We start from the raw sequence: 25,685 nt of genomic DNA on the forward strand, positions 1-25,685 counted from the left end.
ATAAATAATTGTGAAATATATTTTTTTCTAGCGGAACAGTTTTAAAAATATATTAATTATTATTAGTATAATAAATTAAACGTGCCTTCTGTATTGCCTAAAATAGGTAGGTACTTATCGCATGCGGGTCTTGCTCGAGAGTACAAATATTTAAAACACTGCACATGAACGGTTAAGTATATAAATTCATTTTTATAATTAAGAATATTGTAAAAATAACTTCGGAGAATTGCTCAGTTGTATACGAGTAATGATATAATATATTATTTACAATAATTCTACAATTTCATACATTCATATTCATATAATTATTTTCTATCTATGATTGAATTTATAAATTAATGTAAACTGAAAATACATAAATATAGCATTGGTCATTTCGTTTATTCTATACCTACCTAATTAATAAATGTAAACAATTCAAATTGTCTTCTATAATGTCAAAAAACCAAATAGAAAAACATGCAAATATTTGATGGCTAATAAACATATTGAATATATTGATAAATGTAAATAGTACAGTAATAAACGTGCTCTACGTATGCATGTCAAATTGTTGACGAACGAATAAAAAAAAAGTTTACTTTCATACAAAATAAAAACTATGAGGTCATGTTCAAGTTCATTACTAGAGAATTGAACGCGTTCATGTCTAGTTAACACACACTCACTGATTAAAGTATTAAAATATTGTGTTAATTACTAATTAGTATAAAATACGATGGAATCTGTTATTATCATTGGAAAAATTATGCTATTCGTATTGCAGCCATAATACAAATTGCAGTACTTACCCATTAATATTATTATAACATTAAAAATGTAAAATAGTTAAATACTCTTGGGAACCTTCGAAGCCTTGTTGTGTTATCGTTGCAGAATATCTGTGATACTCGATACTTTAAATTAAATAACAAAATTAAAATGTATAATAATTAATCTAAATATTAAATATCTCTAATGACACAGCAGCGGGGTTATTAAAAACGATTCGTCCGATTTCGAATGCTTTTTCGAATATTAATGTTTCGAACCTTAATAACCTAACCTTTGGAATAGTAATTTTAGGTTTAGACTTTAGAATAATACAACATGAATACATTTCAGATTAAAAAAATCATATTTCAAATGTATATCAAATGGTGACCACCTATAAATGTTCTATAATATGTGGTTTCCCTTGGTCACACGAACAATATCACAATATTATAGCCGGAACTCGAATTCAACGGGCATGCATATCCGATAATATGTAATCGACTCTTTTGACGGTGGTACTTACACTGCAGTGTTTTTAGCATAATATGCCCAAAAGAATTAGTAATCGCGTGTAATGTGACTTAAGGTCAGGACATCTGTAGGAAGTCAGTAAGTAGCTCATCGGATAATTAATTTCGAATAATTCTGTACTATTATTTTCCTGCTCGGTGTGATCCGATTAGGTTTCTGGCGTATTCGTAAGGTAGGTACATATTATTATCACGCTTCGTGTAGTCGGTGACTCATTTAGATGATTTGATAATACCTAATGTTATCTATATTGTCGTGCACTCATCGTTATAATATCACAGAATAAATTGATCAGAACGGACACTGATAAGGAATTATGTGAGAAGCATAAGGACATCTGATAAACTAGTTCGCCATTATTTTCGAGGAAATAATAGTATGACCATATTATAGAATATACAACGCGTATACATGTATAACAATATATTATCTTCCTCCGACCAAATGGCCATACTAATTATTGTTATCATTTTACAGCGTCCAGAGCCTGATAATATCGTCGTCGGTAGAGTACCTGGGAGATTACGTACTATTTTGGGATTAAGCCCGTTCAAGAATATTGTCGTACCTACCTAAAAAATTATTATCGTTCGTGTCGGGCTTTAACGGTATTCATAATTATATTTTACTGTGTATCGTTTTCTTGTTTGGACAGCTATATTATCGCCTCGATAATGGTTACACTATGGTTACATTACTATATTATTATGCACACGTGTAATATAAAATATTACAATAATATGATAATGTCTGTTTGTGCGTTATATATAAATTGTGGTATGTCGATTTTCACAACGCTCGTTCAAATTATTTCCGGGCGATGTACAATGAATAGGTTATAATGTATACCTACCCGGGCTACCCGTCGGCCATAATAATAATATTATTGTATTATATTATTATAATAATAGGTACTGTACAGACACTTACGGGTGTCCCTAATTGCGCATAGATAACCACTATACCTATCATAGAATATAATATGATATCGAACCGCCGGAAATAACACGATTGTGATCCACAAACGGTTTAAAATGATAATAATAATACTAATAATATGCGGTTTGAGTGACGTACGAGTTCGGTAAAACGTAATAATACCATTACAATATTATGCTGCACAGAGTAATTCATTCACCGAGCATTCCCACCCACCCATTTTTTCCTCGAACAGTTGATTCATTCAAATTCTGATTTTTGGAATTTTTCAACATACTCAAAGACCATAATATTTTCGAACTCTCGACGTTTGAATGTTCCGCTGAATGCGCTGTCGTCATATGAATTTCCGTTTTTCAAGTGAGACCTCCCTTTTTTACTGTAAATCATTTAATAAAATGACGATGTAGGTACATAATTCCAAATTATTCGTGCGAGTATAGTCTTTCGGTTTTCAACAACGTTTATACTGAGAAAAATATCACTCGAAAATGGTATAACAAAAAATAAAATGATATTTAATTTTATATCTTCCAAACCACCATTATCGGCTGCTAAATAATTTACAGCAAAAAATCACGCCCGCTGTTCTCTCACGAAAAATCCAGGCGTGTAACTCCACTGCAGGACACTCCTCGAGTAGTCATCAAAAATTCGTCTCGAAAACTTGAAGATGTGGAGCTCGTGAGTAGGTATAGGTACATTTAAAAGTTCCAAAGTTAAGATTTTGAATTGTACTGAGGTATTGAAGAAAGAAAAAAATGGGAGTAATCGTGCTTTGTGAATCGTCCTGTATACAATACAACTCCGGAAACGATTATATTTTGATGTTGTACACAACCTCGTGGCAGGCCAATTCCGAACCGGTAGTGCCTATCTATACAATTTTCAGTATATTTATTGCTTTCGTTTTGGGTGGTAATCACGTTTGCGCACGTGCATGGTCAAATCATTATTATCTTCCACATCGTTACGTGATCGCATCAGGATTTTCGGCAAAAAAGAATACGAAAATAATATAGTTTAACGGTTCGACGTTTTCTTGGCTGATGTCTGTCGGCAGGTTTCGCAACGACATATTACAACCGTTGAAAATTTAAAATGAAACAGCTCGCTCGTTTCCTGAAATATTTTTGTTGTTTTTGATTTCTTTTCCGAAAATCTTTCTTGGTACCTTAGGATTTTCGGCAACAAGAATACGAAAATATTATAGTTTAACAGTTGGGCGCTTTCATGGCTGATGTCGGTCGGCAGGTTTCTCAACGACATATTATTACAACCGTTGAAAATTAAAAATTAAACGGTCCGCGAGGTTTCCTGAAATATTTTTGTTATTTTTGATTCCTTTTCCGAAAATCTTTCTTGGTACCATAAGATTTTTGGCAACAAGAATACAAAAGCATTATAGTTTAACGGTTTGATGCTTTCTTGGTGTCTGATGTCCGTCGTTGAGTATCGCGCAACAATGAGCCTATTCAAAAATTTAATAACTAAAATCAAACGGCTCACGCGTTTTCTAATTTATTATAATTATTTTCGATTGCTTTTCCTAAAATCGTCGTTGTTTGAACTACTTTTGGTAAGTATCTGATATTTGCAGGTAGCCTACACACGTTGTCTCCGTCTCCGCTGCAGTGGTGGTTGTATTGAATGTTCTTGTTTTAGTAGTGCAGCATTTATTTTGGATGGAGTCAAAACATTAAAAATATTAACGAATAAAATGTTAAAATACAACCGTTGTACAATGTGTAAATAGTTTTGGCTAATGACTAAACAGTAAAATCTGATAATATTTTTGATAATATAAGAATAATATTTTATGTGATTATTAGTGATTATTATTAGTGTATTTGTAATATGCAAAATATAAAAGTAAAACATAAAATATGCATTTCATTTTTACAGAATATACTAAGATGTTCAATAAAGATATAACAAAATGTACACAATGCACAAAATGAACAAGCAAATAATTTCTAACCCATCATTAAGTGAAATATAGTAATATTATTATGACTTTAGAATAAATAAAAACTAAAAAGTTAGTTATTTATGATGGAAGTTAAGTCATTGTTATACACTATTTTAACTAAATCTTTAGCATTTTCAAAATACATTCTTACACGTTGTTTGTCAATGACTGCAATTCAAATTATACAATGCGTTATAATTATCGAAACATTTATGTATTATTGTTTTTAATATTTCGTGTACACTGCTGTTGCAACATTTTTAAAATCACTTTGGAAAAAAACATACCACCAATATAAAATACATATTAATATGTAAATCTAACCTCTCTGGAAATATTATTAAGGAATAAGCGATTACGATATTCGTCGTGTATTATATACTAAAACCAAACAAAAAAATCAATTTCGATCAATGAATCTATTAATTTGAAAACTTCGATGTATCGTTTCGGATTATCATCTTGGGTTTCGGTTCTATGGAGTTACTACCTTCCTACTTTAAAATGTGTCCCCACAGAATTAAAATATTGAATAATGTTGATTACGTGTGATGTATTCACACTGCTTAAAATATTATTAAAGGTCGTGATTCGTGACCCACATCATTAGGACCTAAAGATAATAATATGTGTCTTTTATTATTATTATTATTGTATTAAGTATCATACCTACCGTGACCGTGTATTTTTTAATGTTATCGTTTTATGTTAAACGTCGAAGGAGTATTGTGTATAACGCGAATAGATGTCAATTATTTTATATGCATTCGTCACGCGCTCACTATAATAGTACGCTCTTGAACGTAATAAAATCATAAAACTTCTGAGTTTCGCTAAATAATTATACGTCTTAGGCGTATCATTGAAAAGGGTTTCTAATAAAAAACCAATAAAAACACACACTACCTACGTTTTGAGAATCCGTTTTAACCCAGATAATATCCAAAAAACATGCAGTCGCGTTATGTTTTGCACTTCCATGATTGCAAACGGTCAGTATATTAACATATTAATATTATCCACACATTTGCTCCGCAACGAAGCTTACATTTTCAATATGTAAAATGTACCCTCTTATAGGTTTTGTTTTGATTTCTCTTTCATGAAATTAAAATTTAAAAAAATAATCATGCTGAAACGATTTGTCATGAAATGCTTGTCATTAACTACGAACGCACAACAGTATTCGGATCGTACTTTTGTCCGCCTGTAATATCGAACTCCTCAAAAAGTAAAATCTCACCTTTTTGGAATCCGCATAATATAATTATGATATCATATTGATAAATTGAATATATTGTATTATAAATAAAAAAACGAAAGTGTTCATCAAATGTAATATGATTGCACGCGATCAACAGGTATCGCGGGACGACAGAATCATTATAATAGGTACGATCGAGAGAAGAAAAAATTCCACATCATAACATATTACGCGATAGTATAAGAATATATGCGTTATGTAGGTACTTGCGAATAAAAAAAATGAAACCTATGAACAATTTATAGGTCTGCTGCAGCTGTACCATCGACATACCATCGACGACGGTCACCGTGTCCTTATAGTCATAATATTATATGCACTAGCCCGTAAATGGGCAATACTGAATACGTAATATTGTAATCACCATTGAGTATAAGACGCATAGGTATCTTGGAAATCGTACGTTTTAACAATTGATGACGATTGTTTGAATAATTTGAATAATGGATTTGGATATTTTTTTTTATACTTCCATATTTGTTGGCCGTAACGGTGCGTCGGCAGTGTCAAAGTATTTATCTCGATGCATATCGATGGGCATGGTGGTTTGACACGATAACTGGGGGCCGAGCGAAGTGTAGCACTTGTATCAACGCAGTTCGACGCCACTTGCGATTGCTATCTCTTCTCCGAAACTATACTGGACAAATCTTCCTGAAACTTGAAATGTGTATTAATTTATACGTGGAGAAGAGTGAAGGACGCATAGATCGAGTTTGACGTCCGCACTGTCATTGAGTAGTTATGAATAATTTCTCATCTGCACGACAAAAACAAGACGTCGTAGCTGACCAATCAACGTACGGCCAAAAATATTTGGTATGGTCTAGAGACTTGAAATGTCCATGGTACTTTTGTACCACGATGGAGGAGCGCCACAATAAATAATTTTTAAAATTTAGAGTCCACGGAGGGACTTTGATATGAAAGTCAGAAATCGAATATTTGTTGTATATTTTTATTGTAACCGTTGGTTACGGAAAATAAAATAGTTATTATGGTATTGGATACAATTATTTAGTGATCTACCGTCAAGCGTATAATATTTAAGAAAAAAAATTAATATTAGGTATATTATATTTTTTTTTTTAAATTTCTATTTAGTCGTATAATATGTCCAGCAAGGGAGATCGAAGAGGTGGCAATACAGAACTGACCAAACCTATAGCGAAAAACGATACTACCTCAACAAAAATAGTAATCAGGAAGTAATAAGCCAGTTCTAGAAGACACTGAATATTTAATTGATGACCAGAAAAAAAAATAAAAAATACGTGACAATCTGATTAACTAGCTACCAGCTGCAGTCGCTCCGTGTCTCACTTTTGTTCATGGGCACTCCTATAATAGTTCATCGTATGACCGTAGTATCGATGTTGACTAAATACCGTTACATTCTTATGGACATTCCGTTTGTTTTGATTTCAATCACTAGCTGATATTATCATACAGCTGCAATACCAATATACCGATGACGCACGCTGTTTTTTCAATGAATAATATTCAAGAAACCCGTACCTGTGTACAAAAAATAAAAAAATAAACGCACCGGGATAATGAACCTCATCAATGACACGGAGATAACGCAAGTGGCAGCACACCTGTTTGGACAGACGAATTTCTTGGTTATATGTATTTCGCTTGCTCGACGGATTTAAAAATAACTACTCGTCCAGAGTACTATAAACTGAATTAAATTATCCAATGAGGTTTGCTTAAGTCCGATGAATCCTAAGACCGTCGTTAGTTCCGGTTTTTAACGACTACTGCATTTGATGATCGCGACGACTCAGCGCTGTGTTTAATAAAGATAACGTAACATTATATAACTCGACTTCAGATTTGATATGATTTTAATTATTATTAACCTACCACGGAAAATATGTATAAATATTTTGCAACTATCTGCCATTTTATGATTTTTTTTACTTTATACTTCAAAGCATAAATACGTACTCCACATCGTAAGACACTCTTAGCGGAGCAGATAATGACATAGGGTACGATAATAAATAACAGACATTAGGCGGAATAGTTACTAGGTATCTCGGAACGCATTTTAAAACAGAAGTTATAATAATGTCTACTGGTCGCGTGGTGTGGAAGAGTGACTGATTTCCGTTATTAGTAATAGGCAATGAAGGTCAAAATATTATGGAGACGAGAAAATTAAAATAATTGCATTAAAAATGTGCGTATATAGAACTACCTATAGTAATAAATCATACGAAATGTCTAATTAATTTTTATACGTTTACATAATTTAAATACGACCTGTACCGACATTAAAAAAATGGCCACGACGACTGCAATTGTAATGATAGCCACTCTTCATAACTAATCGCTTACAATCATGCAATCTTAAAAAAAACATTGATACCTATATATGTATCACGTCGTATACACAGTCACACAGATGTTTATATTATAGTTTAGACGTCATCGAGTTATATATTGCTATGAGCATATCTAAATAGACTTTTTTATCGGACGACACCGTCCAATCGGCCATCGAACGGATCTGGACAACAGCACTTCCCCGGCGCCCACAGTGGTCATGCGTGATGGTCTATGTTATAGTATCCAGTCAAATATTTCGTGTCTTTAGACAATAAACGTAGTGTTTGAAATATTTCTAGCGGAGTTCTCAATCAATATTAAATCATGAAATATAGATCAAAAATAAACCTATTATAAACCTATTTTTTCTTTCTCCATTCATCGAAGATGAAAAAGTCTGCAGTTGAATTGGGGCGAGTCAATTCATTATGCATAGGGTGTATCAGAAGGTAATAAGCTAGAGTGTATACGAAATAAATATAAGTAATAAATCTATTATTCATATGTAACTGCAAATCATTAAAGTGTACACACATTTGTAACATACTATATCGTTTAAAGTAATTATTGTAAACTTACCAACATTCTATTATACCTATATATTCCTCAATCATTAAGAATAAGTCTACTTATATTGTTTCCCAGTGGAATATGTCACCGTGGGTATTTTTATTAAAACAAAAAAAAAATTAAATGAATAAGTCGTATGTGGGAGAAAAAAAGGGTAAACAAGTATGTATTGAGCATACATCCTATTTTTACATCACTACGCAGTTTTTAATCATATTTTATTTTCGTTCTTGTCTGATACATTTTATAAATCATATTAGATTTAAGACCCTTCCGACGACCTCTGTTAGCAATATTTTGTAGGATTTCCGGGAATAGTGTGTGTATTTAATAACTGTGTAATTTGTGTTCAGCGACATATGAAAGCGGAGGCCTCAGTTGTCGTCTGATAGACTCGATGGATTGGATTTTAGTGATTTTACGGATATACGGAGGCTTAGCGTCGTCTCACATTATTCATAAGCCACACACCAAAATCGGCATTAATAATAACTTGTTTAGAAGAAACTTAGGTTTTATTTGGTAGTGGGAATGAGCTTATGCCTCGTGTCAATGGAAATTCAATTGTTACTTTACTACTAAATGTCTATGAAAGATTTTTGTAGCACACTTAGCGTTCTAGCATGTAAGCATGTATATACATTAAGCGGTATACAATATGCATTTCTGACGACGGCAATGCACAACGCTAAATTGTTTTAAATGTGGTAATAACTTACGAAGAAATATTATATTATGTTAAAAACAATGAAACGCATAATAATTATTATTAGAATAGTACTTTATTGTAAGTAGTGGGTAGGTAAATAGTATTACTTAGTAACAGCCAATGGCGGTTAAAGCAATGGAAAATATGTTTTACCAAATATAAAATATACACAATTATTTTGTATTATTGTTGAATAGAGTTAGGATTTTGTGAAATGTATACTTACTTTGAATTAAAAACGATTTACTTATGTCAAAAAAATTATGATAAATTTACATTCAGCAGTAAAAATAACTAATACAATTTTTAAAACAAATGAAACAATTTTAATATCTGTACCTATACCGACCGCACGGAATTACAATAATTTGATAAGCATAAATTATACGAAATTAATTTTATCACTTGGCAGATATTAACACTGAATTGATAAGCAAAACCGTAATTTATTATGTTATTATAAATAACAGTAGAACACAAATACACAATACATTTGCCATCACATTAAGAATAATTATGAATTAGGATATATAGGAGGTAAGTTCTTTTAGTAGGTGATATTATTCTCCAAGATAATTTTTTATATTCTTTTTTTTTTAAAATAAATATCAAAGTAATTTGTTAGTTATTTAGAAAGTAATACCCATATTATTAAAAATAAAATAATACATTTTTACTGTGTATCTAATTGACGATGACGCCCATTTATTACAAGTTAGGCAACTAAATATGTTAACGCCATTATGTAAAATAAATAAATAATAATTATTGAATACAAAAAATATAATATATTATTTGAAAATATTATATTATATTTCTGTATAAATCATATTTCACATATTTAAAAAAGATAATTATAAGATCAACTTGTTGCTAACAACAGCTATTATTGTTTGTAATTTATAATAAAATTGTATACTATTGTATATTATAATGTTTATCTATAATTTTACAAATTTACAATGCTTTATCATTGATTTAGTTGATTATAATTAGTACCGGTGTTTGTACATTTTAGCTTCTGACGATAGTTAGCTAAAAATCATAAAGATTATAGATTAATTGTATAAGTTATAGTCAAATTCGTATAATATTAATGAAACAAAAATGTTATCCCAGAAGATGGAATTTTTAATTTTTGGATGGACTAATAGATTTCTTTATGTGAATACATAATTCAATAGTTACATTCGTTTTATCTTAAATTGCCTATTTAAAACTCCTTGAAAACGTTTGTACTGTCTAAATAATAATTGTCTTCGAGGTTTTGCCATCAAAATAATTGCCCGTGTAGATAAAATGTTATTTTAAATTTAAAAGTGTTTATATTAATTTTAAAGATTAATTTTTTATATTTGAATCATCATTGCTGTTTAATCGTATTTGTCGAAATCAAATACGAAATGTAATCAGTGTCGGTCAATGTAAAATCAAAGTAATGTCATCATTAACTATATTATACATGATTTAAGAAATTATCATGTTCAATCTGTTAAAATGTACAGACCTATAAAATAATAGTAAAAACATCTTAACTATACAAGGCGATGGATGCTGTTTGGCAAATAAAGTAGCTGGAAGGACAATTTAAGAAAAACAATTGTTTAGGGTTTCATAAATTCTACCTACGATGAAAAAAAAAAAAAAGAGAAAATGATAATATATCAAACACAATGTCTCTGAAAATTTTGAGTTTTGACTGTACCATAAAATCACATTTTTATAAAATAAACAATGGTGAAGAAAAACATGTCAACGAAAGTCACAACGGACGCACCGACACAATGAGGATTTAAAGCATTCTTACTTCGCAATACTGAAACCTAAAAGTACGAGTGATAAATTAATTTTTTTAATTTTTTAACAACGACTTACTTGTTCTAATGAAAATAATTTATTAAATACGTTTTTTACTGAACATAATAATAATAATAATAATAATAATAATAATAATAATAATAATATTATTATAATATAATATACGGTTTGCGACCATATATATTTAATGGAAAAAGTCACTCGCACTAAGGTGGGGACGTTAAACGGATTTTTTATCGCTTCATTCAAATATTAAACAAGACAAATCGGATAGAAATATAACACTTTTATAGTAATATTATATATTATTATTTTATCTCCCGATGTCTGTTAGAAATACAAAACACGAATTTCGCGCAGAATAAATCAATCAAAAATATTATTTTATACCTTCGCATCCCAAGCATCGCGATACTTTATCCGCGACGTGTAGGTGGTACCTATGTCACATTATTTTTTCCAATCGAAGTGCAACTGTGGAGTTGATTGTATCTGGCACTTGGAAGTCATTCATCTTTTCGTTATAGTTTGTGGGTTTTTATTTGTTTCTCTTTTGATGTGAATTTTCTCGTGTTAACATTGTGACGGTAAAACAACAGAAGACAAAATATACTATATGAACAATAGTATCGTATGTGTATGAAATGTTCAATGTTTTGGCTTGGATTAATCTGCAGGGTACTAATAAAATGTTCTATTTTCTTTCCATCGATGCCCACCCACCTATATTTAAGGTGTTGCCTCAGAACCTATGTCACACGCCACTGGCCATAATAATATTTTTTTTTTTTTTTATTGAACTTAAGCTTCGGCAACTGAGGCCATTAGCTGTAGTAGGATTTGTATTGTAGTTTGTATTGTATATTTTTTGGAACGGTAGGGGGGAACACGTGTGTGTTTGTTTTTGGCAGAATTTCGAATGGGGCACCCGTAGGTTTCTGCCATGCCCCGGGGGTGGGGGATGGCAGCACTTGTTCTCCGGTCACCGCGACTTGTCCGGAGAAAAATGCCGCCCGGTAGCCGAGGATCGAACCGCGACCGGCTGCGTCGCAGCGGACGCGTCAGACCACTCAGTCACCTCATCCCCCCATAATAATATTGTGACCGTTGAATTTTGATTTCACCTGACCACTTTTTTCAAAATTCGGAGCATCTGATAGGAATATAAAATAACTACCTGTGGCGTATTATGATATTAGATGTCTGTTGGAAATACAAACCACGAGCCTTTACTCAGAATAAATCAATCAAAAATATTATTCGACGTTTCTCAAGCATATCGATACTCTGTTCACGACGTGCATGGGTCCTATGTCACATTATTTTTCCGATCGCAGTGCAACTATGGAGTTATTAGTTTCATACCAACGTGCGTGTGTTGTAAGTGTAATCATATTTTACTTTAGTTGGCACTCGGTAGTCCAAACAACTCGATATTTTCGCACAGTCATCTATCTAGGAGTAATATAACTGAATGCTGCAAGAGAGCTGTATTTTTCTGTAAATTCATTTTTTATGAAGTTTTCGTTGTAAAAAAAATAATAATAATAATAACCCTAATAAAATGTGTGTATTTTTTGTTTGAAAATTAACTACGAGAAACCGTATACTCAAACTCAATTTTTTTAAATGCATTAGCGTAAGTACTAAAACATAATTTTCCCCAATAATTTGAACGCGAAAACTCTTACTGAAACGGTATAACATATTACGGAAATCGTGACTGCTAGACGATTTGTCGATGACTTATGTTTTACAGTTTTATACCAACTTGGCAGACTTCTTAGACTTAATATTATTATAATTGTGTATCATATATTTGAAAATTGAAGTTTTTACCGAATATATATACCTGTACGGTTGTACATCGTGTAACTTTATCAACTCTTGTGAATATTAAACTGATATTTTCCAATTTCTATCTTGAACAGTATTCCGAAACGGAAAAATTTCTTGAAATATAACTTTTTTGTTTTTAAAACTTGAAAAACTCAACCCACGTTCGATAATTAATATGAGTGTATACTATCTGAACTAGGATATAACGGGAGGTTAGTGCAAAAAATATTTTGATTTTCTGTCCAATTATGACAAAAAACTCTTGAAAGAATAGGTAATAATATTATATATTATAATATATGTGTGTTCTATTATCAATGTTTTTCTCATAATTGGTTTCCTACAACTGTGTCTTGAGGTGGGTTTTAATTTTTTAACATTAACAAACGGACGTCATACTTCGGAGAATAGAATTGAGTGAATAATTCACTACAGTAATTCTACGAAATTGGAGAACAGAAACTATATGTATACATTGTTATGCCCACCCCCTCTGAAGAATTAAATGTTTTATTTATAGTGCTGGAATTTCGCACCCTTATTATTACAAACGGTATTGAAATATTTGCAATTGTTTCAAAAATCGGTTCCAAATCTTCCTAAATACTCATCTCTGAATAGCTTCGATTGTGATTAAATGCACAAAACGTAGTAATCGGAATACAAAATCGTGTATTTGAATTTATGTGAAATTGGTCATACAAATAATGCATTTTTCGGTGACATATGTAACGCTGTGTTGGATTTTCCACAGTTTTTCCTGTGTTCGTTATATTTTATACGTCAATATCGTGTAAATCATCTAATAGAATATTGTCTTCTTAACAGTCGATAGGATTATTGTATTTAAGATGATGTTTAATAGAATTTATTATTTGTTATTTTTTTATTACGACGATCGATCTTATTAGTTTTAAAGGGAAATATCATGAAAATTCAATATTTGTACAGAAAATATGTCTTGATTCTTGGACGCGGACACGATGTTATTACCAACTTTAAAACCAATTCACAATCATTTAATTATGCACGCGTTTGCTCTTGTGTGTTGTATTTATGCATCGATGAGTGGTGAACAAAAAACACTATCGATTGTCGATTATTATATAATATTTAATCAATCAAATCGACAATTGTTATTTTTATATGCACGTCCGTCTTGTTGTTATTTGAAGTATTCGTATTTGCTATTATTAATTATTACAATTATTATTGTTTCGTAATTCGTACCCGGCTGATACGTGGCTGTCTCACAGTCTAATATTATTTATTGCATATTAAATATATTATTTTCAATTTTCACAAACTATCAATAATCAGCAATGTCTGTCAAAGGAGCTAAACAATGAAGGACAATCTTCCACCGCCATTATCATTTTTTTAAAACGTAATCACTGGTATTGGAAGGAGAATTTATGAGTAATGAATACCTCAGACAGCACTACGCACTGCCCGTATTATACGGTGTCCTTTAATTTTGTTTTCTGTTGAATATCCTAATTATTTTAGGTACTTAAAGTGATTTTAAATTACTATTATTTAAACATATTACTATATCTATAAGCCTGGTTGATGCATCCAATTGCATGTAATAGTTTTGAACTCAAAAATTCAAAAACACGGCTAGAATAATAATTAACTAGAACAGTTGCATTTATTATTTCGCCAACTATTTAAAATATAATTATATTTAATGCAAATATTTTAGAAACATTGTGAAAATAACGCTGTAACTAATTGCTAATTATTGCAGATATTTAACCCAACAAATTGTATGTTTAAAATGGAGCGATGTCGACTATTGACCCTGGATAAATTAATCATAGGAGATTTTTGAAATTCAAATTGACTCTCAGTCAGTATAAAAATTAAGAAGTGGATTTCATTGAGAAGGTGGGGAATGTCGGCTTGATATTTTTTATGTACAGAGTGTATCAAAAAGAAATGTCGTATGAAATGACTTTTGTTCTATAATCAATAATTTTAGTTTTTTTCATATATTTAATTTACAGTCGCTTGCTGTTCACTTATAACACATAAATATTCTACTCGTATGACATTTTTGATTGTAAAAATATGACGCATTTAAGTTATGTATAGTTAATTTTTAAATTTTTTTACAATCACATAATTTGTGTTGATCTATCATGAAAAAACCATTTTAAATTTAAAAAGTATATTCAACTTTTTTCAAATATTTTATGAGAATTTTCAAATATGTACTTGAAAACAATTATATATTTTTCAAAAAAATTTTTTTTACTATTTTTAAATTAATGAATTTAAAAAAATCATAAAAAATAAAACACTTGATTTAGATAACTGTTTTAACAATCAATAATTGTCTTAAAAAACATGTTTGAAAATTGACTTTTTTGAAATTTAAAAAAAAAGGTGAAAAAAGTTATATAATTACCGTTATATAAGTGTAGCACACGTGTCTATAAACTATAAAGGAAAAACATGTATAAATTTTGATAAAAAAATAAAAAGTTATCTAATTTGGTAAGTACTTTCCTGTTACCCGTTACACTGTGTATTTGATTATTATACTGTCCATGAACAAGTTCATTCTTAAGAAATACAAAAATATTATTGAACATTTAAGTTTTTTCACATGTGTCATATAAACATTGCTCAATAATGTTTTACATATTTTGTAAAATTAGCATGGAAGCGTTTTATTTTGATGTAATAATATCCTAATGACCTCGGAAAAACGAATATTCAGTAAACGTACAGAATATAATAGAGTATTAAGTGCTACGGAATACTAATGTTACTGGATCACTTAAATAAGGTATAATCACCTGCAGTAACTCAAATTAAGTGTATTACAAGCGGAACGAAATACTTAGTTATTCTGTTTAATATATATAGCTACAAACATTTATTTTCCACACTATTTGACAAAATTACATAATTATATGCGAAAAGAGACATAACTTGACGAATACACATGTGCCCAACAAATGATCGATACCAAAATTGTTTTTTGTTTTTGAGTACAAGTAGTATATAGTTTAAGTGTAAAATATGATTATTTCTTATCAATGCGAATTGCAGCTGATAGCAAATTGTCTAAAATGTCTTTCAATACAATTTAGATCATAATATTTTCGTTTTGTGTGTTATAGTGGCATTGATGTTTTTGGAAAGATATGACTGTTATGAATCAAGCTATGTAGTAGCTGTGTTATAGCGATTGTAATCTAATAATAGTACGTTTGATAACGACGGGTCATTGCATTTTGTCAAAATTTTATATAAATACATCGACTTTAGACTTTTTTGGGGGTGGTGAAGCACAACTTGCAGTGATTGATAAAATACCAAATACCATTGGCCAATGCGTACTGAACATTCAGTAACAACTCACCTGATGATTAAAAAACAATCAAATAATGAACAATTTTAACTCACAGAAGCCGGCACAAAATTTAGTATTATAATTTTTATATATTGCATTTAAATATGTCCTTTGATATTATTCAAGCAAGAAACAAATAATCAAAGTCAGGATATATTATAAAGAATAACGACGTTAAAAATATATTTATTTCTCATTGTTGTATTTCTTTTTTTCTTGTGCAGTCGTTATCATAATATGCGTGCAATTTTTTCTCTTCAACCGTCATGTAAGTGCTTTTTTTATTTTTGACGTGAAAGTATAAAATAAAATGGCACTGAATTGCGGAAATTCTAATAACGTCTTCTTCACTCTAATATTGAAGATGGAATGCAATTTTTCAAGATAAATTGTCGTCGATTCGCAGGCTGGTGACCGCTGTATTGGTGCACCAAATGGTTATCATGTTAATAATTTTTAAATTTTAACAAATATATTTTTAAAAACCTGAACGCATCTAAATGCCGGTTTAAACGAAATAATTAAAGCATTTTCACTCTTTCACGTGGCCTAGTTTTATCCTGCCGAAAAAAACTGTTTACATTACTCCGATAATTTTGTCTGGACATGGTTTTGTTTTGCTATAAATTTTAGAAACAGTTAGTTTTACAGCACATCCGAATAAGATACAATTTCAAAAACATTAGTTGTTAGATATTTTACAGTTATTACGACTGATAGTACGATCTAGTATATTGTGGCACATTAAAAAAACTGTACCGGTACAGTATAAAATATATTGATTCCTACGTAGTATTTTAAAACAAAGAGAGTATTTTTATATATCAACACAATGACTTACGTATCGTAAAAATACATGATATTTAACCTAATGGTCAGATAATAACGGATTGACCACGAAACTTTTTTCCATCTCGAAGGTCAACGAACCGTCCAAAATTGTTGGTCTATTGAACTTGGGTAGTCGCGTCCGTATCAACAAACTGGTTTTGCAAAAAAACATACTCGCATGGACATCTGGTAATTTTCGATGAAAAACTGCGGCAGTACGCTGGCATTTCCGAAGGAGGTAACAAGGAGGTACGCATGTAGTTATTTTACGCTATGTTCGACCGTGCCGTATGTCCGCTGTCGTGCGTTTAAAGTTTTTCTGGTCTTGTTTTAAACGTCATTGTATATTTTGTTCCAGATTATGTGATTCTCGCAGTCGCGTATAAATCATCAGGCTGTCATAATATGTAAGTAAAAATGCATTTTCAATATATTTTTAAGATTTATAACCTCATATTGTAACCACAGCTAGGGGTTAGTTATACCACGGGAGCTCATCAGTGTGAAGGGCATTCGATGGGGTCTTCAGAACTCACGAATTACGAATCAATCGTAATCAACGCTAAATAAAAGGCTAAATAATAGTGTATTCCATTTAAATATTCAATTTTTCTTTGTTTGGATAATTTGCAGTATGAAAAAGCACGTATACGACTTAAAAATATAAAATTACATTTCGACTATGATATATCAAGTATTTAAATGTGGTATTGACCGGTTCCGTTACAATTCTGTTTTTTTTTTTTCTATAAAAAATCACACAACAAATATTTTATTTAGATACTAAATTACAATTTAACTCAGTAAGTATCAGTTTTTTTACATTTTTAGTATTTTAAACTCTCAAAATAACACCGTTAAATATATAGCTAGGCGTGACGAAAACAGAAGATACGGCAGAAAGGTGAATGAACAAATAAATAAGTAATTTCGTCGAATGATGCAATACGAATTTATAATATCAAACTAGTTAGTATATTATCGGGACATATTGATATCGTACTGATAAAGATTTTCGGAACACTTTCAAAATACATAATATTATTGACCCACCTAAAATAATTTACAAAACTCAAGGTAAAATGTATCTATACACACCGGCATTCATGGCAACTATACAGTGGGTAAATAAAATAAATGGTGAACTGCGTATATAATTATTTATGTTTTCGTATGTTTTGTTGGCGTTCTCTGAAGTACAGTCGAACGAAAAAAGTAGTCAACAAAAAAATTGTGTGACTTTTTCTCGTTTCCTAATTTCTGTCAAAATCTTAAAAAACAGCTTAAAAATTGTTCGTGAGTTGTAGTAGAGTGGAACAGAACATAGCCATTGGCGTTCGCAGGAATTTTCGGTAGTGGGTGGGGAAGGGGCCTTAAAAATGAATGATTACTCATAGTTGCCACAACTCACAGGATTAGGTTTGAAAAAATTAGGCTTTCTTAGTTCGTATATTGATATATGAAACAAAAGATGTACACAATTATAAATTATTAAACAAGTTGTGTCGTACAAGTAATGTGCAAAAACAGTACAATTTTATTTTTATTTTTTCCAGCCTCATGATTTCAGACCTTTAGGTGTGAGGCACTTGAAAATTACTGCACTTACATATTCGACTGCTGTCAATCCTATTATTGTTTTTGAATTATTTTGGCTATATCTAATCCTTTAAGACGCATGTGCATATAATAATTATATGTCTTTGCTCAGCAGTTTACTACAATTGAGACTTGATAAATATCAAACAAAACAAATATTAATAATACGGAAAATGGAGGGGAAATTATAATTGGTTTTGACAGTCTTTGGTATTTCCAAGAATTACCATACCCAACATTTTAAGCGAAACACAAGAAACGAGAATATTTCTTGTTGGATTTGTTCCAGGAAATTCACGGGAGTGCTTTTAAATATACGAATATAAATTTGCAGAAATTTAGAACATTTAAAAGTAATTATTTCAAACAGTTTTCAATTTCTAAATTATTCATTATAAAAATAAATAAAAAATTGCATATAATTATCAAGTTAAAAACACTAAATAAAACTTACATAATAATTATAAAATTATATGCAGATAATAGTGTTGTTTATCATTTACGTTTGTATTATCAATAACGTTTTCAAGACTTTTTTTTAATGTAATTAATATTTATAATATTTATACTTATATTTTTTTGTAAATTATAAACACTGCCTTCAATTGATGAAATGATTTTATTAAAAACATAAAGAAGGGAATACAAACGTCATAATAATATATTGATAGATTTTTAGGTGTTCATTTAACTTGAAATTTATTTTTAGATTAGATAGAAATATAAACAACGCTTGAGTAATATTTTTGGTTTGTTCTGAGAACTTTTGCATGCAAAACTATCTTTTAATAAAACCAATTGCTTAGTAGTTAATAAATATTTTTTTATAACCTGTTTTTAAAATATTATAGAATCATAAAATACATTATTATATATTATGATTGTGTAATTAAACATCAAACGAATGTGTAAAAAAATTACAAATGTGAGAAATTGATATGAAATGGTATTATTGTATTTAATAATTGCAGTAATTTCTGAATATCTGAAATCATTTCTCTGGAATTTGTATAGTTATTTTTATTACAAGGGAAGAACCTTGACAACATAATATTATCAGTATCGCTTGTAGCAATAAACATTCCATATAAAGAAACTATATTCATGGCCGAAACGGACTGAGAAGATGATTAGCTATCAATTCGCATCTGTTTAGATACAGTTAAAAAATGTATCGATTTTAATTTTAACTTATTCGTGTGTTGCAATATATCACTATACATTTTTGAGTAATTAAGAAGTAATTAATTTTTTCTTTCATAGTTTCAAATTGTTTTTTTCTATTTAATAATTTTTAAGAGGATAAATGAATATAATGATTTTGTTATAATTTATTATTATGCGAGTGTAAACAACGGTGACTGCAAACCTTTTTTGCAGTAGAAAAATGTATAAATATAGTAGTTATACTGGATAGTTTTGGCAGAAAATCCTAACTAGTTGATACTTGCAGTGATCAAAAGTAAAATGTTCCACTTATTTTAAAACTTATCTGAAATTACGGAAATTTTAGCAAAATCTAACGTTTTTTGTTTTGTGATATTCAAAAATATAAAACAGCTGCAGATACTTATAAAACTCGAATTTATTTCAAACTACCTACTATTAAAACGACATTCCTGCAATGTGAGGATTCTTCGTTTTTTACACATTACCACATTCGTGTAAAGGTTTACAAAATATACACAATATATAAATAATATACATTAGATTCTGCAATAAAAAATGTAAACTCAAATATAATAATATTTTATTGGTTTTCTGTTTAAAATTAAGTCCGTTATTTATTCATAAAACCATTAAATTGTAATAAAAAATATTAATATTAAAATTAAACTTGACTTGTCTATTACTTTCAAAATGTTTTTGCAATTTTATGAAATTATTTTTCGTAGAAATGTTTGTAGGGAAAAAACTGACTTCTTTCTCTTTAACTAATACATGTCTTCAAATAGTTATCTACATGTGATATAATAAAATCTTAATCAAACTGTTTAAATTTGACAGTATGGTTTAAATTTCTTTCGTTACAGTGAATTAAATACTGTAATATTAGGTATATATTAAATACTCTTAGAGATCTGCATAACTTTGATTTGTTCTGGATAAAGTAAATCTGTTCAAGAGTAAAAAGTAGTATGGGCATTATATTTATCAAAATATTTACATTAAAAGTTCCGGGTGGAAATGATTACAATTATGAATGTTACGATGAGTGACGTTAAGTACTTAGATTATTTTATGGAGATAATGTTAATATCGATGAGGTACTTCCATCAATTATAAAACTCAAAAGTCAATATAAGTTTCGGTTTCATATTTTGTTTGCTCTCGTTATTATAAATTATAATTTGAAATATCCAGTAAACCCTATGTATTGTATAATAATTGAAAAGTAATAATATCGCCAAGTAGTCAAGGGAATCAAATACTTATAAAAATTCCTTACACATACAAAATAAAAATAATATGAGCAATACAATCATATTAAATAGTTTAAAAAAATATCAATTCCCAACTGTACCTTTGTCTAATCATAAGAAAATATACCTAGAACAAATTCAAGTCAGAATATCAAATGTGATAAGTCGAATTATGTGTAAAGTTTAAGCGTAAATCATATTTTTTTTAAAGTTTGAGTGAACTTTAAGTTTATACCTTTCTAAAATCGGCAGTGGTATTATTTTCAAGTTTATCGTAATATCGTCATGAATACACGATATGTGAGCGCATGGTTACGACATTGAGCTGGGTATTCGAGTTATTTATCAAAAAAGTGCCTATTATAACATTCAAATAAGATTGAACAATTTAAAATTATTTAAACAATATGATAGCAGCTTGACACTGACCCTATGCCTTATAAATCACGTTATACACTTCACTATATATTATAACTTTGAAAAATACCCATAATAACTATTTATTTTGCTATTTTTGGCCATTTTTGGACACAGAATAATATATATAATAATATAAACTGTTATTTAATATTATACATACAATTTAAAACAAATTAATATTACAATCTATAGTAATATAATGTATCGATTAGATTGTTTTATTAAAACCAAAAAAATTCAAGAAAGTGAAATTATGTAAACTATTACTTCACAATAAATCCAAATTAGTACTTATAATATTCATAAGTGTTTTATATTTTCAGATACAGTTTAAACCATGACTGTCAGACTTGTCGTGCTGGGGATTTTTCTACTCATTGCTAGCCCATGTTTTTCAATAAATATCTTTCGATATTTGGGTCAGGCTTACCGTAAAAATTTAATTAAATTCTACGAAGATCCTCAATTTGGAAATAAAAAAATACTAGATGAATACGATTTCATAGTGGTAGGAGCTGGTGCTGCAGGAGCAACAGTCGCTCGACGGTTAGCGGAAGTCTCAGGATGGAACATACTACTATTGGAAGCTGGAGGAGAAGAATCATTGATTACTTCTCTCCCAAGTATTGCTCACTATTTACAATTTACAAATTACAATTGGGCATACCACACGGAAGAAGAATTACATGCTTGTAAAGGACTTATAAACAAGACTTGCCCATGGCCAGCAGGAAAAGGATTGGGAGGAAGCACAATAATTAATAACAATATGTACACAAGAGGTAATGTAAGAGATTTTGATCGTTGGGCAGAAGCAGGAAATCGAGGGTGGTCTTTTAATGATGTACTACCATATTTCATAAAAAACGAAGACATAAACGTACCGGAACTAAAGAGGTCCCCTTATCACGGGGTCGGAGGACCATTGCCAATTAGCTATCCTGATTATAAGTCAAAACTGGTCGAAGCGTTCTTGGAGTCAGCACCTGAGGTCGGTATGTCTGTTGGTGACTATAACGCTCCGGGTAGTCATGTGGTTTTCTCCAGAATTCAAAGTACAACGTTGGGTGGCAGACGTATTACTTCTGCAAGAGCATATCTTCACGACAATTTAAGTAATCTGCATGTAGTTGAATTCGGATATGTCACGAAAATATTAATAGACGAACAAACAAAAGTGGCATATGGGGTGGAGTTCATGAAGAATAAAAGGAAAAGAAGAGTGTTGGCTAAAAAGGAAGTCATAGTATCAGCAGGCACGTTTAACTCGGCTAAACTGTTAATGTTGTCAGGTGTTGGGCCTAAAGAACATCTAGATTCTTTAGGTATAAAAACCGTAAGTGATTTACGGGTAGGAGACAACTTACAAGAACATCCAGCATTTGCCGGGTTAGCATTTCTAGTAAACGAAACTGTGTCATTTGTTCCGGATAGAATATTTCGTAACTTATTAAACGAAGCATTTAAAATACACGAAAAGAGGAGTTTTATGACAACATTACCCCCTGAAGGTGTTGGCTACGTGAAAACCAAGTACAACACGGATGTAGGAGACATTCCTGATATCGAGTACATATTCCTGTCTACCAGTTTGGCGGGAGAAGGGGGTTTGGGTGCCAGTATGGGAAGGAGATCGATGGGTGTACCCGACAGGCTATACTACGAAACATATCACGGCGCTTTGGCACGTGACACGTGGTCGATCTGGGTTATGTTGATGTATCCGGAGAGCAGAGGACAGGTATGAAGTTTGTTCACATGTATAACATTATATTGGTTGATGGGTTTATATCAAAATGTTAATCATTGACAAACATGTTGTCCATGTGTATAGGTAAGGCTGCGCAGCGCTAATCCATTTGACAAACCGGTGATCAACGCGAACTTTTTCACCGACCCAATGGATTTGAAACGAATCGTGGCAGGCATAAAAATGACGATCGAGCTCAGCAAAACCAAGGCGTTTCAAAAGTACGGTTCCCGTTTGCACAAAACACCCATGCTCGGGTGTAGGCATTTAGAATTTGGCACCGATCAATACTGGGAGTGTTGTGTGCAGACGATGACGATGCAAATGCACCACCAGAGTGGCACGTGCAAAATGGGACCGGAATGGGACCGAAACGCCGTAGTGAACTCTCAGCTGAAAGTGTATGGAGTGAATAAACTGAGGGTGATAGATTGCTCAATTATGCCCACAATTACAGGCGGTCACACTGTTGCACCAGCGTACATGATTGGCGAGAAAGGTGCCGATTTAGTTAAGTCTACTTGGTTGAATAACATCCAAGCAGACTTGTGATCAGTATCTAGTTGATATGTATTAAATATTGTGATTGAAATACTTCTATGAAAGAATATCAGTACAAATTATTATAAATCCATTCTGTGTTATTATCAATAGAAGTTAGACATTATTTTTTATTTTTTTTTAAATGTGTGTAAGATGTAAGTTTAGAATATAAAATAAATGATTAACAATGTATTTATTAGGTAAAATAATTTTAAAAAATGTATTCCTTATGAGGTACACCTATCAGTACTGACCATATTTGTACCAAAAAAACATAAATAAGAAATTATGTAAATTTTTAATAGAATCACAATGTTAAAAAGCATATACATAAATCGAGCGCAATCATTTTTAGCATAAAGTTACTCAATATTTATTTGGTTTTGATTATTATTAAATTTACAAATATATATGTATGTTCTCAGTGTTACTCACGAGTCACGACCAATGTCACCGTCGATCATAAATTTGTTATGGTATCATAAAATAAAACCATTTTACTACTTTTGATCGTCACAAGGATAAAAATAAATTGAACTTGTTCTCGGTTTTCCTAAAAAGAGGTATACCTACCTAATAAATTCAAATTTAATCTCTACATTTAAAATTGGGTTACTGTTTATTTTGACTGCCTATTTGTTTTAATTTTATATTAATTCAAAAAATTCACCATTTTCCAATACCCATGTAAAAGCCCACGTAGTTGTCCTTTTTTTTAGAAATATAAATATTCTTTGCAAATAAAAATGGTGCTTAAGAAATTAATTAAAATAGTTTAATTATTAATTATGTCATGACAAATAAATTAAATTATAGGTACATAGTATTTTACTGTCCTACTATTATGGTTTCATTGAAATATTTAAATATTATTATTGTACAAACAATTATTTTTTCTTCGATGTATTATATTCCACAACAATAACCACATGGTCGTAAATTAAATAAATAATATATATTATATAGGTATTATATTTAAGTAAGAACTTTGAATGATGTATTTTATTTTATAGAAATATGTTTCAATTTTGAATATTAGTACTTCGCAGTTTATAGTGTAATATACATGGTAAGTTTTGAAACGTTTTGTCGTTCTGGACAAATTTATTTTCATTGATTTCCGAAAAAGTAATAAAGTAAAAAAACAAACACGAACGATAACATTTACGGCTTGGTCTGTATTTCTTTCTTCATTTTTCACGGTACACAGATTTTTAAACCCGATTTATTTTAGAGGTGGTACAATTTATTACATTTCCTGTCGAAAAATGGTGAACGAGGGGTGACTGGGCTGTAATAATTCAGGTCGATTGAAAAAATGGTTTAATTGCTTAACTTTTTTGATACACAAACGAGAAAAGAAATAAATGTCAGTGTTCTAATAGTATATCCGTCAGTGATTGTTTGACAAACTCACAAGACTGAAGGTTAAGTGTGAAATTGTAGATTAAAAATTAATGTTATTATTATGATAATTGTTATACTTTTAAGAAATAAAACTAAATTCCACTCGTAATCACGTAAATGATTAAAAAAGTTTTGAACTTTGTAATGAAAAAAATTTGTTTATCTACACGGTACCAACCTATTTAAATATTTTTCCGGTGGGATAATTAAAATTCGTACCTAATTAATTTTACAATTTTCAAATGATCAGTCCTCGTCGTGAATATTTTTTTTTTACTGCGCCAAAAAAAAAAAAAATACATACACAGTAGGCATACCTCTTTAAAAATAAATACAAGTCAGTATTGTATATAATGTGAGTGTTACACATCATATGTAAGCATTACGAATAATATGAGTACAACTTGAAAGTCGCTTAACAATTAAGTCTAAACATAAAAATATACAGTACTGTTTTTTTCCAATAAAGTGTACCTATATATACATCATTGTCGTAATGATTTTATAATACATTTTTAAATTATTGATTTTTGTCATTAATATATGATACCCATCTATTGATATTCATGTATAGACGTGTCGACGTCTCGGTGACCGATCT

General features: G+C 30.3%; 1 protein-coding gene across 1 annotated transcript; it reads left to right on the forward strand.

Moving 5' to 3' along the window:
* Positions 1–17,138: 17,138 nt before the first annotated feature.
* Positions 17,139–25,381, forward strand: LOC111030752 (glucose dehydrogenase [FAD, quinone]-like). Its single transcript, XM_022310417.1, has 4 exons — positions 17,139–17,191; positions 17,301–17,349; positions 21,708–23,125; positions 23,219–25,381. The coding sequence occupies exons 3-4, from the start codon at positions 21,722–21,724 to the stop codon at positions 23,684–23,686; spliced, it is 1,872 nt and encodes a 623-aa protein (XP_022166109.1). The 5' UTR covers positions 17,139–17,191; positions 17,301–17,349; positions 21,708–21,721; the 3' UTR covers positions 23,687–25,381.
* The last annotated feature ends 304 nt before the right edge of the window (positions 25,382–25,685 follow it).

Source organism: Myzus persicae, unplaced genomic scaffold, assembly GCF_001856785.1.
Source record: "Myzus persicae strain clone G006 unplaced genomic scaffold, MPER_G0061.0, whole genome shotgun sequence".
Classification (NCBI taxonomy): Eukaryota; Metazoa; Arthropoda; class Insecta; order Hemiptera; family Aphididae; genus Myzus; species Myzus persicae.